This window comes from Ascaphus truei, chromosome 2, assembly GCF_040206685.1.
Source record: "Ascaphus truei isolate aAscTru1 chromosome 2, aAscTru1.hap1, whole genome shotgun sequence".
NCBI classification, from domain to species: domain Eukaryota; kingdom Metazoa; phylum Chordata; class Amphibia; order Anura; family Ascaphidae; genus Ascaphus; species Ascaphus truei.
The window spans coordinates 193,320,868-193,336,179 of NC_134484.1; the positions used below are offsets into that span (position 1 = coordinate 193,320,868).

A 15,312-nucleotide genomic window follows, 5' to 3' on the forward strand; every position below is an offset into this window, starting at 1 on the left:
CCCCCACTGATACACGCACACACCCCCACTGATACACACACACACACACCCACTGATACACACACAAACACACACACACACACACACACACTGATACACACACAAACACACACACACCCACTGATACACACACACACACACACACAGATACACACACACACAAACACACACACACAGATACACACACACACACTGATACACACACACCCACTGATACACACCCACCCACTGATACACACACACACACACACTGATACACACACACACTGATACACACACAAACCCCCACTGATACACACACCCCCCCCCCTGATATACACACCCACCCCCACTGATACACACACACACCCCCACTGATACACACACACTGATACACACACACACACACACACACACACTGATACACACACACACACACACTGATACACACACACACACACACACACACACTGATACACACACACACACACACACACTGATACACACACACACACACTGATACACACACACACTGATACACACACACACACACACACACTGATACACACACACCCACTGATACACACACACCCACTGTTACACACACACCACACCCCCACTGATACACACACACACTGATACACACACTGATACACATACACACACCCACTGATACACACACACACACACTGATACACACACACATACACACACTGATACACACACACAGATACACACACACACACACTGATACACATACACATACACACTGATACACATACACATACACATACACACACTGATACACATACACACACACACACACACACACACTGATACACATACACACACACACACACACACACTGATACACACACACAGATACACCCCGCCAGCCCCTGCACCGCCCGCGACCGCGCAGCAACCACTGCCCGCCCCCGAGCCCATCTCCCACACCAAGGGGACGGGGGGAAGTGAGCGCCGGGGGGCAAAGCTGTGAGTGCCGGGGGGCAAAGCTGTGAGCGCCGGGGGGCAATGGTGGGAGTGCCGGGGGGGCAACGATGGGAGCGCCGGGGGAGCAACGGTGGAAGCGCCGGGGGGGCAACAGTAGGAGCGCCGGGGGGGGGCAATGCTGGGAGCGCCGGGGGGCAATGCTGGGAGCGCCAGGAGGGGCAATGCTGGGAGCGCCGGGGGGGGGGGGGCAATGCTGTGAGCGCCAGGAGGGGCAATGCTGGGAGCACCGGGTGGGGGCAAAGGTACAAGGTGGTACAAAGGCAGGCGCACCCCCGCTACCACCTCCTATTACCCCCCCCCCCCTGGCTGGGACCCGGGACAGAAGGGGGACACTCACGCGCACAGAGGAAGCCGGGAAGACACGTGTGCTCTGCACAAAGCGGAAGTCCCGCCCCCGGCTTCCTCTGACCTGCCTGCAACCAATCCCCTGCGGGCCGGCCGGCATTCTAAGTCCCGCCCCGGCATCATCATTCATCCAATCCCCTGCGGGCCGGCCGGCCGGCATTCTAAGTCCCGCCCCCGGCATTCTCCTTCATTCAGTCCCCCCGGCAGCATTCACACACACATACAAAATACTTACCGGCCGCCGCATTCTCCTCACCGCCGCTGCACCGCAATACCGGGACCAGGGACAGAAACCGGGACAAAAACCGGGACAGACTTAAACCGGTACAGGCCTCAAAAAAACGGGACTGTACCAGTAAAACCGGTACGAATGGTCACCCTAGGCATTTCCCTTCTGCAACTCTTCTCAATATGGCTGCGCGGCGTCACATAGCACCGTGTTGCCATGACAATGGGACGCAACGTGACGTCACGACATCACACGGCATCACGTTGCCATGGACGACTAGGCGTTATTGCAACGGGAGTCACGTGACGCGGTTTACGTCATGTTGTGTTCCCGGTGGCATGGCAACGAGGCGTCATTTGACGCCGCACGGCCATATTGAGTACAGTTGCAGGAGGGAAATACCGGAGCATGCCGTGTCTCCGCCACCCGCAGGTTTACCAGGTAAACCCTTAGCCCTTTTTTTTTTTTTAGCATACACTGTATTTTGTTCCCTTGACAATGATTACTGCCCAGCATATACAGAATACTCTGCTACTAGCATTGATAGAATGAATATGTTTCCCCTCTAGATGGCACTGCTGGGATGTGATGAGGAATGTATTGTGCCTTTGGTGGTATTTTGGCCGGAGGGCCACTCCGTAGCTGGTTTGAAAAAACGCCATTAGGTGATATCACAGCCAAGATGGTGGTGTTGGAGGTGGAGGAGCTGAGCACGCTGGAGAGATGTCTGGGGCTGCGGGAAGGGAAGTACAGCAGCCGAGCCCAGGGAAGCAGCCAGGTGAGAGGGCCGCCTCATATATACGGGAATCACACATGCACATGTGCAATATAGTTTCATGCAGAGCCCGCAAGTGACACCCCCCCCCATGTCGGGGTGGCTTCATGGCACTAATGTTATGTGCTATAGTATTAGTAAGAGTTATTACAAGATGCTGCAGAACGCAATATGCATATTGAATACAGCCATGCACGTGCTAAATCCACTTATTCATTATCAAGAATCCTTTAAAATGCCATTTAGGAAATAAAGAAAAAGAACCACAAATAAAAAGGGAAATAATGAGCATAGATTGAGAAGTCATCAGATCGTATGACACACAGGAGTGATTTTCTGTATTTGTGTATTCAGGGGTTCAATGTATAAGACCATGTCCATGTATTCCTCCGGTCTCTTCCTAGCTCCAATTTCTCTTCCAACTACAGTACTAAGGTGACTCACTGTGAGTACTCATTTGCATGTCATTACCCAGAATCCCTGGCTGCAGTAGAAGCATTCATAATAATAGTTTTTTTTTTCTTGTGTAGAGTTGACAGTGTACGCTGAGCTGTGCAGAGAAATGTTGCAGACATGGAGTTCCTGCCATGTAGAGCTTCCAGTTTATTTTTTGGTGCCTCAGGTACAGGGAGATAAAGTAAACTGCCCAAGATCACAAGGAGCTGACACCGGATTTGCACCAGGCTCCCCTGCTCCGTCTCATTGTTTTCAGTGTCGGTGCCTTTACTCACTGAGCCATTCCTTCAGCCCAGTATTTGTTATGACTACCACCCCGGTGTTCATTGCTGCACGTATGCCTGGCGACGCGTGCATGGGTGAAAGCTGCGGTCTGTGGTTGACCTGCAGGAGATCGCGACGGGGAGGATGACGACACGTCACGCGGATGGTCCGCCCTGATTGGCTGAACTGCTGTGACGTGGCCGCGCATCGCGATCTCTACATGCGCGTGCAGGCAACTACTGGGCCCGGACCATAGAGGAGCGACTTGTTCACGCCGTAGCATGCGCAGCAGCGGCCACGGGGACTCAGCCCAAGGCTGCGCTTCGGCCGCGGCCCCAGTACCTTCCCAATGCGTGCGCTGTGCATTCAAGCTACGCCCAGTCAGTCCGGTCCCAGTTAGTACCCTGTCGCGCACATTTCCCCAGTGGTGCGCGACAGGTTTTCACCGAGACGGGGGAATTTGAGCTCAGAGTTTGCGACGGAGGCGTGGCCACGCCCCCGCCGGCGGTTCAGCCAATGATGGCAAAACAGCCGTGTGAGGTCATGGCCACGCCCCTGCAAACGCCCCCTCACGTTGCAAACTCCCTCTGTCCCAGGGCCGCGGTGCAGCGCTGTGCAAGCGCCGCCCCCCCCCCCCCCTGCCAGGCGCGCGTGCTCCAGTGCTGACTGGGACCGCAGCCATATAGTGCTTTGCAGCGGCGACGCGAAGTCACTCCAAATCAAATACATTGACTCCGTCGCAAGAGTTTATAGTAGCAGCAAAAAAATTTGAAGCCGGGTCTATTTGATTTTTTAGAGAAAGTCGCCACATGTTTCTGTCTCTAAACCAATCAGAGACCGTGGCCCACCCCCTTTCGTGACATTGCAGGCGACAGATTCACTCTACTCTTTCCTAAATCTCTCAGCGTCTCCCCTGCTCAAATCACTCTCCTCGCTTCCTATCAAATCCCGCATCTCTCGCTCAATTCTCCTCACTTTTAAAGCTTTACACTCTTCTGCCCCTCCTTACATCTCAGCCCTAATTTCTCGCTATACACTATCCCGACTCTTGCGTTCTGCTCAAGGATGTCTTCTCTCTACCCCTTTATCTAAAGCCCCCTCCCGCCTTAAACCTTTCTCACTGACTGCCCCGCACCTCTGGAATGTCCTTCCCCTCAGTACCCGACTATCACCCTCTCTATCCACCTATAAGACCCACCTTAAGACACATTTTCTTAAAGAAGCATATGAGTAGCACCGTGGATAATACTAGACACATGATACATAAAGCTTGGCCCCTTGCAGACGCACTTACCAGAATTCCCTCCTACTGTCTCTGTACGTTCTCCCTACCTACCAATTAGATTGTAAGCTCTTCGGAGCAGGGACTCCTCTTCCGAAATGTTACTTTTATGTCTGAAGCACTTATTCCTGTGATCTGTTATTTGTATTATTTTTTATTTACAGTATATGATTGTCACGTATATTACTACTGTGAAGCACGATGTACACTAATGGCACTATATAAATAAAGACATACACACACATTTAAAGAGGCGCACACACACAGTTACAGAGACAAAAGGGTTAAGTGGCAGGAATTGAGGTGCATGGATCGTGATCCTCTGGTCCTTGCCTGTTAAGGGAGAGAATATCTGTAATACAGAGTTGCCAGGCACACCTCTTCCTAAAAAAAACTTGACAAAGTGTTTGGGGTAACCAGAAACATTGCATGTCCAGAGGCTTTTCAAAATAAATGTGTAAAGATTGAATCAACTTATCCAAAATTATTTTTAAAGCAAGAATTGCAAAATACAGGTTTTGCAGCTTCACTTTCAAGTTTTTCCTCCCCTCCTCCTAACTCTCTTCCTGTCGCTCTGTTGCAGACAGAAGCGCGTCCGGAAGAGAGGAAGGTGGAGAAGTCTGACAGCTCTGTGACACACACTCCTCCCCTTCCTAGCACAGCTCTGTCGGCCTTGGCAGGGAGGAGTGTGTGTCAGCTGGCATATACAGCACAGCTTTAGGCACCGCTCAGGATTTTTCTATGCTTTAGTGTGTGTGAGACCATTTGCTGGAGGCGACCAGCACCCTTTTCTTGCTGCTCCTCAATCCTCTTATGCCTGTGCCACTATTTTGAGGGTAACTGGAGGATGTCACACCCCACAACATTGCAGGAATGCATATGCCTTCCCACTGTTTCTATGTTCAGGGAGAATCGCTGGTCTGTGCTGATTTTTGGTAACCTCATAGGTGGCGGAGGGCAGAAAAGCTGTAATTGGGCTGCGTTTAATCAAAAGTACAAAAGAATCGGTCACAAAGTGTGAAAATTAAGATCATCTTCAATAATGAATGTCATTGCTTTTGCAATCTTGCAGTCTGTTTGCTCAATATGACTTCTTGGTACTTGACCATTTCCTTCTTGTCCAGACATCAGACCATTTCCTTCTTGTCCAGACATCAGTCAGTACTGATAATGTTCAGGTCATAGTACACGTCTTAACATATAACTAGATGTACAGTACTATTATATTTACAGTATGCATACAATTTCATGCATGTTTTTGCATTGAGTAAATGAAAGCTAGCTGCAGAAATATAGATATAATTATAGGATTAACATTTATTGACTGCAGACTGTAAACTAGTAGAACATTTCCGCCCCACACGCTTTACTGGGCATTCCATAAGGCGGATTCTTTCCATGTTATTGTGAGCCCTATCATGGTTGGCTTGTCTGTCTTTTATTATCTTTTTGGAAATGTGGATCTGGCCCACAACCCACCGAGCACTGAGGTCACGTTGTTTATATTCTAGTATGGAATTGCACACGGTGGCTGATGTTCTTGTCAAATATTAGCAGGTGTACACTGATCTAAAAGAATTAAAGTGCAAGCACAGAAACAGTGGGGGGGGGAGGGGTTGCATAACAGGAAACGGCAAAAATTTAAAATGAAATTGCTGAAAAATGGCACTTATTCGAGAGCTATGTGAAAGTCTCATAAAATATCTGGTTTGTCTAATTCTTTTGCACATGACTTCAGAGATTTGCATTTGATTACAAACCGGTTTTAAAATGCTTAATCCCACACAATTACAGTGAAGTTTTCTTTACTAGTTTTAATAAGTCATAACACTCAGACATTAATGTATTAAGTTACAGGCAGTCCTCGGTTATCCGACACAATGCGTTACTCAAAATGGCGTTGGATAGCGAAACGTTGTAAAGCGAAACACGTTTTCCCATAGGAACACTGTTTAAATGAAAGGTTCCGTTCCTGGAGGCATTTTTAACACTTAAAATACACCAAATCTTTTACGCAAGCAATAAGATATGCAGCACAGACATGCATTATATAGTGTATATACTGTATTTTATATATAAATATATATATATATATATATTATAACATAATACAAAGTATATTATATATATGCTCTTACGACGCTTTGCAACGTTGTGTGTGTGTGTGTGTGTGTGTGTGTACATACATACATACATACATACATACATACATACATACATACATACACACACATAAACAATGTTGCAAAGCATCGTAATAGCGTTGGATAAGCCGTTTTGGTATTGTTAAAGTGAACATAGGTATGCATTGCATAGCGTTGGATAAGCCATTCGTTGTAAAACGAGGACTGCCTGTATATTGAAATTGGTTAGTAAGAGAACAAGATGGACTTATTCAATAGATGGATGTCCTTCCATTCCAAACATCAAGAGCAACTTTTTCCTCCACCCTGTGAAGAGGAGACACAGAAATGCTTACATTTGTGGTTACCACTGCTTCATTTGCTTTTACAATGTAATGGATGCGAGAAAATGAGAACAAAAAGTGCCTGTCTGTATTTTCAATGTGAAAATGTTTTCTTTTTTCCACATTTAGATTCCTGTGCTTCAAACCAACAAAGGTCCCAGCTTGGCAGGGCTCACCACTATTGCTTCCCATTTAGTTAAAGAGGCCAAAAAAGAGGAACTTCTGGGAGCTTCCATAGAAGAGAAGGCATTAGTGCAGCAATGGCTGGAGTATCGGGTTATACGAATTGACCGATTATCATGTAAAGAAGATATCAGGAACATTCTGAAGGTCGGTTTTATAACCTTTTTTTTTTATTAGTGTTGGTACAGTTGGCTAAGCAGTGGCTTTGTTTGTGGTGGAACTTTTGATGAGGCCTGTTCTTTGAGAAGTATAGTCAAATGCTTAAACAACATATACAAATCAATTCTGAGCTGTACGAAGTCTGTTGTCTCCAGGACAAGTTTTTTTTTTTTAATGTCCTGCCAGTTATTTCAGGACAGTTTTACCATATGCTTTCCCACTCAGCATTTTTTGATCTTCCAAATATAAAGTGTAAAGTTTTTCCTCATACTTTGCACCTTTCAGTTACATGGCCTGCTAATTAAATACAATTTAAAAAAGAAAGCATTGTGGAACAATTACCCAATCATTCAACACGCATCAGATTACCTTCATAAGAATTAAAGAGGCACGTTCTGTGAAGTAGCCAGAGAACGCAGAATGAGTAGTGGTTTGCCGAATTTAAAATGAATCCTATTCCCGGAGCAGCTTCATTGGCAGGACATACCTGGGAGGTCCCAAGCCAGTTTAGCCTGCAAGTGACCATATTTGGCCTGCTATTTGTAGATGGCAGACTCATATTGTGCCGTGATAAACTAACCACTTTCTATACTCTAGATTATATATGCTTTTTAAACCATTACAGTATAAAATACCGTTTAAATTTAAGGGGAAAAAATGGAATTAATTGAATCTCAAAGATGAAAGTGTTCACTACATTTTTCTCATGGGGACCCCTCGTAATCTCCTACAGAATCACAGAGCAGACATGTTAAAACCTTTATAATTTCCAATTATCTCAAATAAGGAGGATACCAATGTGTCTTTATATCCTTTTACACCCTAATTATCGGCACCACATGGACTTTTTATCAGTATTATTGAGGCTGCAGGAATTGAAGTTAGGCTTGATTTCCTAGAAAGTGTAGTTAGTTCTATCATGGTATGGACTTTTCCATTTTGCAAATCCATTTAGGTGATCTGGTGAACATTATTCCCAAATATAATAAAGCAAGTACAGTGCATGAAAATTCCCCCATATATTCTTTGTGGGCATCGATTTGTTAAGCAGAAGTAGTATCTGGTATTGGGAGACAAGAGGGGGAGGCAGTAAGTGGGCTTCTAATTAGATCTTTACTTTGGACTAGGCATGACCAAAACTGACCGAAGAGTTAATGTCAAGAGTTTAGTAAACTTAGACTGAAGCTGAACAGTTTCAGGTCCATGTGGTGATGTCTATGTATAGAGATATAGGTTGTAAGGTATCTTCCGGCATTGGAATGTGGAACAGCACTGCTTGGCAAATGTTTTGCATACCTCCATACTATCATTATCAGGATGGTTTTTACGTTTTTGCACTGGATATTAGTACTAAAGAGTGCAATGGCTTAGGCCACGCTTATAGTAGCAGCAACGTGCTCGCGACCACTGACGCCCCGTGTCGCTAAAGCGATTGTTGCACTGAGGTACAGGAGACTTAGAGGAGGCGTGGATCGTGACGTCAAGCGTGTGGTTTGCCATTATTGGCTGAACCGCTTCATGTGACGCTGATGTCACACAGCGGCCGCACACCAAAACAAAATTCACTGACTTGTTTTGGTCACCATGCCGCCGCGGTTGTGCCCATTATGGGCACCCACGACGGACCTAAAATACTTGTGGCGGTGCTGTGCACCGTCGCCGTAAGTATAAGCACAGCCTTACTGTGCAATGATGATGATAAAGCTGATTTATCAGTGGAGAGAGAAAAATGCCCACAGACTATTTGAATAATCGGATGCCAAGCTGCAGGGGTTCTATATATGTCATATAATTTGTGACTAAACTGTTGCTAATTTAAATAAATTGCAATAATCCCTCTTGGCATAGACTCCAAATGCTTGGCAAAGCAGCACAGTAAAGATATGGGGAAAAAATAATGCATTTCAGTCGCTGTTGGGGAGCTTCAAGTTTGGAAAATAGTAATAATATGGATAAATAAGACTTGTCACCTCCTGTGCATTTTCAAAAGAGACATATTAAATAATCACTCCTCACAGCTCGGTAGTATTTCTAATAAACCTGTCATAAAATAAATGCTGCTGGAAGGTTGGAAAGTGATGTCTTTTTATAGTTTGGATTTTTCTTTTTTCATATCCAATTGGATAAAGAGCACAATATTTTATGCTCTAGCTCTGAGGCTTTAGGAATGGTGACCAGAGCTTTGAAACCTTGTTTTAGCTGGGGGTGCTTTTTTATGTAGATATACAAGGGAATACATAAAATGCTCAGGGTTTTAGTGAAACAAAAAAAACAGTGGCCGAATTCTTGCTTATGTGTTAAAACTGCTAAAGTTTATTATGGAAAAAGTGTCAGTTTCCTGCAATAGCCCAATTTCAAGGCAGAGTAATGTATGATCTGTCTTAATTGAGACCGTAGTGTCTGTCAAAGTCAGTTTGGAGCTTCGTAGATATGAAGGCGCCTGTTTAATATGCTGTGAAGTTTAGGAGATTTTAATACATTCCATACCGCTTCGAAGTGAATCTGGAATGCTGCTCTTTCCTTTATGTGGATACCTTGGGATCCTTCCCTTTTGAGCGCAGTCCCCAAAAAAATTGTATTTCTTTTATATAGAGTGCAAATGTATTTTTTTCTTATAATATGCTGTGAAGTTGTATTAAACCAAGGTCTAAGCGTGGACCGAAACGTTGATCCTATTTAACCCAGTAAATGTGTGCATGAAGTCCTGTGGTGTGCCTACATTTGTGTTGCATATAATATGCTTTGAAGCCATACTCTCCTTGCTCACGAAAATTGCAGCTCTACTCAATTGAATACAGGAGTATTTTAATTTTGCCCGTTTGAATGTCTCTCAGCTTGCAATTTGAGGACCATGTGTGGGAGTTAAGAGTTACATGATGCACACAAGATATTGTCTTCAAATACTTTCTGGGCAAGCTCCTCACCCCTACCACATGCAGCACTTATCATCTGAGATCTGACTCCAAAAGACTGTTCATGGTCCCACGGCTCAACAAAGTATCCGGCCGCTCCTCCTTCTCTTACCGTGCACCCAAAAACTGGAACAATCAACCGGAGACTCTCTCAGCCGCCACTAGTCTGTCTGACATTTTTATCTGGTCTGTAGCTGTTACATACACCTACAACATATATTATCTCTGACTGTGCATGGAATGTTTGGTATATAATGTATAACCTGGCTCACTTAATGTAACATTGTATTTGTAACCAGTGCTGTCTTAATGCATGGGCACGCTGGGCAGTTGCCCGGGGGCCCCCACGAGCATAGGTGCCCCATACTAATCTATGCACAGACCAGAATTTAACACTAATTTTCCGATCACCCCCCTCAACATTCAAATCTCCCGCTAACTCGGTAGAAGGAGAAAAATTACGACTTGTAGCGGAGAGTTGTCAGTGCCCGGTGCACTGCTTTGCCCGGGGGCCTATAATGCTGTTAAGACGGCCCTGTTTGTAACTATGTATCGATCATCCTAACTATGCCCAGGACATACATGAAAATGAGAGGTAACTCTCAATGTTTACTTCCTGGTAAAACATTTTAAAAATAAATACATTTACATGGACTAAATCTGCACCTCATTGTTTTGTCAGTACCCCATCCCCCCACTTCAAAAAAAGAAATAAAAACCTAGTTTGAGGTAGTGTAATCCTCATAGGCTAACACAGGGGTGCGCAAACTTTTCCCCTGTGCACACCCCTACGTGCTCTCCTCGGCGCCAAATGACGAGCGGGGTCATGTGACTTTACGTGACGAAGTGTCGCCAGAAGGAAAAGTAAATGTTATAGAGGCCTCGCGCGGTCCCCCGTATTTAATTTAAATGCCTGGGGGGAGAGCACAGGACCTCTATAACGGCCGCGCACCCCTGGTTTAACAATCTGAGATACATGCTGCAAACTTGCAGCCATGTCAAATCGGGAAAAAAATGTAAGTAGAAAGTGATAGTGGTAACTCATACTTCATCTCGCGGGTGTGGGATTCCCGGAGAAGAGAATTGAAAACAATAGACTTAACCCAGAGAGCCACCGCCCCTCCAGCACTTCACGATCATGTGACCTCCTCACTGTGCGATGGCATGTGCGCCTCGTCTCTGACAAGAAATGAAGAGGAGCTCTAACATTCCTAATCCAGTCGGATCACGAACGCGTGGAACGCGATATCCTCAAGAGAGCAAGCTACAAGACCATGACATAGCTGCCACATCATGGGGCCCCTGGCATGCCAGACTTCATGAAGTAGTAGCTACGGCATGACATACTCAAATGGTTACTACACAACTGCTTGTCTCTATTTGTCTGCTATCGTTGTCCAGGGTTTTAATATTTTGTCTGAATAAGGGATTTCACAGCTAATGCACCGGTAGCATTGCTGGCAGCTGTTACCATCATATTTCCAATGCCTAATGCAATCTTGTTGTTCTTTTCCTGCTAGGACCTAAACTCATATCTGGAAGACAAAGTGTACTTGGCTGGAAACATGTTCACCTTGGCAGACATTTTAATTTATTATGGCTTGCACCCAATAATAGTGAGTATTTTCTCTCTTTTCTTGCAGTGGTGGCCTGGGGTCTGTTATAATGGGTAATTGACCCTTCTGGAATTGGTGTCTAACACTATGGTTTCATAACTAACACACAGCAACCCCACACTAATTTCCAATGCTGTATAGGAGAAAACGGTGTACTGTTACAACATTAGGGTCTATATTAAAAGCACAGACTACCCAAGGATTGTTTAAAAATGGCGTTGGCCACCAAGCTTTATATACCAAACCTCTTTAAATGATTGTTCTGCGATTGTCATATAATTGTAAAAGTCCTCCTCCCTTTATTTATTTATTTATTTTCTTCTCCCTTCTTTCTCCTAGGCTGATCTTTCAGTCCAGGAGAAGGAGACCTACATCAATGTATCTCGCTGGTTCAGTCACATTCAGCATTACCCAGGAATACGACAGCACCTTCCCAGCCTTGTCTTCAGTAAGAATAGAATATACACTAATATCCATTAGGAGCTGGGATCTGTCAGACGCGGAGTCCAGCTGTTAACGTCAATTCAGGAAATGGAATATTTGGAAATCCCACTCACTTCCCAACTCCGTTTTGTTTTGTTCTTCTCAATTGGAGATCGCAGCTGCTAAAGCTTCACACATTCAGACTGCAATCAAGAGCTCAGACCCGGTGTTTCCTTTTCTATTTTATTTATTTAAAATTGTCTGTAAAGCAGAAAGGTCAACTCAATGTAATTATGCCGTGTCCTATTTGGTTAGACGTTTTTATTTGAAATCCTTTCCAAAGTAAATTTGTGCTGTGCGGGAAACAAGGAATGCACATATCGTTTGCTCTCTTTTAATAGAAGTCTTGGTTTATTTTATTTTTTTAATGCTGTACTGTGTGAATGAAGTGAAAGAGAAAGGTCAGTGGCACTGTGTGACAAATACACAAACGCAGCATTATTAGCATGTAGCTCAGACGGCTAGCCATTATTAGAGCAAATTCTAATTTTTTTTTAGACATTCATGTTGTGGCTCTCCAAATAGATGTATTTTTGGGTATGTATATACTTTTTTTTTTTACACACAATCTCTTTAGGGGCAGTCACTGTGTACAAAAAAAAAAAGAAAAACACGCAGCTTAAAGCTTATATAATCATTGAACAGAAATAGTGTCTACCCTGCAGTCAAACAAGATGCAAAAAAGTTGGTCCAAAGTAATAATTTTACTAGTAAGGACAACAGTATATAATCATTGCTTGTATCTGTCATAAAAAAAAAAAGTGCCGTTCGTTCTGATTTAATTCAGTAAATGAGTGAGCTTGGTGTGACTGTTCTACTGTTTTTACATCGAACAACTGCATCGTATGGTAGCTGCGCAAATCTCTTAAATGAAGCAGCCAGTTTCCTTGGATATTGCAATGGTCGTATAAGAAATAATACTGTTAAAAAATGTTTTACAAATCTGTGGAAACAAAGTTTAAATGTAAGTGAGTTCACAATCAAAGTAATACAAGTATATGTGTGCCAAAACAAATGACAAAAACTTTAGTAGAAACATTAATCCTCAATTGGAGATGCAGAGCTCTACTCACCGTATTCTTAATGCAGTAACTTCCATTTATTTGAAGGAATATAGTACAAAGTTTCAGGTCCCATATGATGAAAGGTCCATATGGGACTTGAAACGTTGCACTCTACAATAAAAAGTATACAGTACAACCCATAAGGGAATGCAGCTTCACAAATATCCTAGGAAGTCTGTCTTTAGCAAAGGAACAGGTCAGGACTGCAAAATCCTCATGGTATAAGGAAGGAGAAGAAACACAAATAGGTAATACATTCTCAAATAGATATGGTCTTTGGGAAGTAGAATCAATGCACTCAAGTGTAGTAGTTTTTCAGATGTTTTGGTTGGTAAGTATAACAAAGTTTGATGTGCACTTCATGAATTGCTATCAGAATGATACAATCTTTCAAGGATATCTCAGACATAAATGGACATGATAAAGTAAAATCTTTACTATTAAAAACACAAACATCTGTGGGTTTCAAGTATCTGTGAAAATAGAGACTGGGGATACAGCGTGGCTCCAGCAAACAATCCACTCTGATGTTCCTAGCTCCTCACGGACAGAGGTCCCTGTGTCTGATTTGCGCAAACCAGTACAGGTTAAGGTGATTATCATGTGGATGGTCTGGTCGTGTGTCTTACCACGGAACGCCAATCACTGTTCTTTTAGCCCTACGTGTTTCACTGCTGTGAGAGCTTCCTCTGGGGCTCATGAATAGCAGCATCTCCGATTTTTAAATACTCAGCAATTCATGGTGTCACAAATTAATTTAAAGGGACACGAGTCTAAAGGACTGTTCATACCTTACAAATGTTAAAAGCATATCTCACAATATAAAACCCTAACTTTAAAGACTAATCAAAAAGCTAGGATTGGAGGGGTACAAATAATTATATAATACAAAATCTACCAAAAAGTCTAGATTGCCTATAACGGAGGAAACTATCTAAAAAGGAACAATAAGATGGTAATCAAGATAAATGAGGCACAATATTCTAAAACTAGGGGACCCTAATGGTCACTGCTGGATAATGAATATGGAGGGGAATAAAAACAGAAAATTCAAAATTGGTACACAATGTTCTTAAAAGAGAATTACAATACACATCCTACATTTAATTGAAGGAAGAGAATGGTGGGCACATGAGATAAGTAAAGTCCCAGAGTGGGTAAATATACCTTATTTTTTTAAAGATTAGGCTCTATCTCTACGTTCAGGCCAAGGGGGCTCAAAGTTTTCAATTTATCCAGAACATTTCTCTCTGGGAGAGGATATTGGTTCAGTCACCGCCTCCAAGTGCCCATCGTCAGTACCCATATAGAGAAGACCAATAGGGTTCGAATTATATTTGCTTAAAATGTGATGCATTATGACTCCAACCCAATTGTAATATTACTCACATGTTCAAGTAGCCTCGTCCGTAGTGGCCTGATGGTCCGGCCTATATACTGAAGGGCACTGTAACATGTACACAACATAATCTGACCGTTAATAAAACTAGAGATATTGAAACTTTCCTTTGTATGAGTTCATGTAAACTGTACTCTCTTGTGTCCATACCAACAGGCCGTACAGTCTGTACATCTATAAAAAAAAAACTTTGGGTCTAGATATGAGAAAACCTTTCGTTTCCACTCGAAGTTCACTTGGTGACAGTCATCTTCAAATTAGGTGCCTTAGTGAAAAGAATCAGGCTTGATTGGAATAACCTCTCCAAGTATATCGTCCTGTTGTAGTATGTCCTAATGCTTGTTTAAAATCTTTTTAATTGTAAAAAAAAACCTCCTTATTTGGTTAAAAAAAACGTGCCAAAAAATTCTGATGTTTCTTTCTGCACAATGAAAGATATGTGTTACCTCGCTCAAGCCCTTATAATAGGATGGCGTGCTGCCAGGGAAATGGTAGAATATATCTAGTAAAGTGTACTATAGAGGAGTACACAAAAGGTCCCAAATGACGGCACACCGCAGACCAGGTTTATATTATATCTTGGTCTAAATGTGTTACTAAAGACAATAGATTAAAATAAATTTTATTCACATAGAAAAGTAATAAAAACGTTCAATCCTAAATCCTAAATCTCAAAGTGAGAGGT

At 43.4% G+C, this 15,312-nt stretch overlaps 1 protein-coding gene across 2 annotated transcripts; it reads left to right on the plus strand.

Annotated features, from left to right (window-relative positions):
• Positions 1 to 2,194: 2,194 nt before the first annotated feature.
• EEF1E1 (eukaryotic translation elongation factor 1 epsilon 1) lies at positions 2,195 to 14,733 on the plus strand. Of its 2 annotated transcripts, none has more exons than XM_075585738.1 (4): positions 2,195 to 2,345; positions 6,941 to 7,141; positions 11,586 to 11,681; positions 12,021 to 14,733. In XM_075585738.1, the coding sequence occupies exons 1-4, from the start codon at positions 2,250 to 2,252 to the stop codon at positions 12,159 to 12,161; spliced, it is 534 nt and encodes a 177-aa protein (XP_075441853.1). In that variant the 5' UTR covers positions 2,195 to 2,249; the 3' UTR covers positions 12,162 to 14,733. The 2 variants fall into 2 exon arrangements, with proteins under 2 accessions (XP_075441853.1, XP_075441854.1); XM_075585739.1 differs by lacking the exon at positions 2,195 to 2,345 and adding an exon at positions 2,886 to 2,964.
• The last annotated feature ends 579 nt before the right edge of the window (positions 14,734 to 15,312 follow it).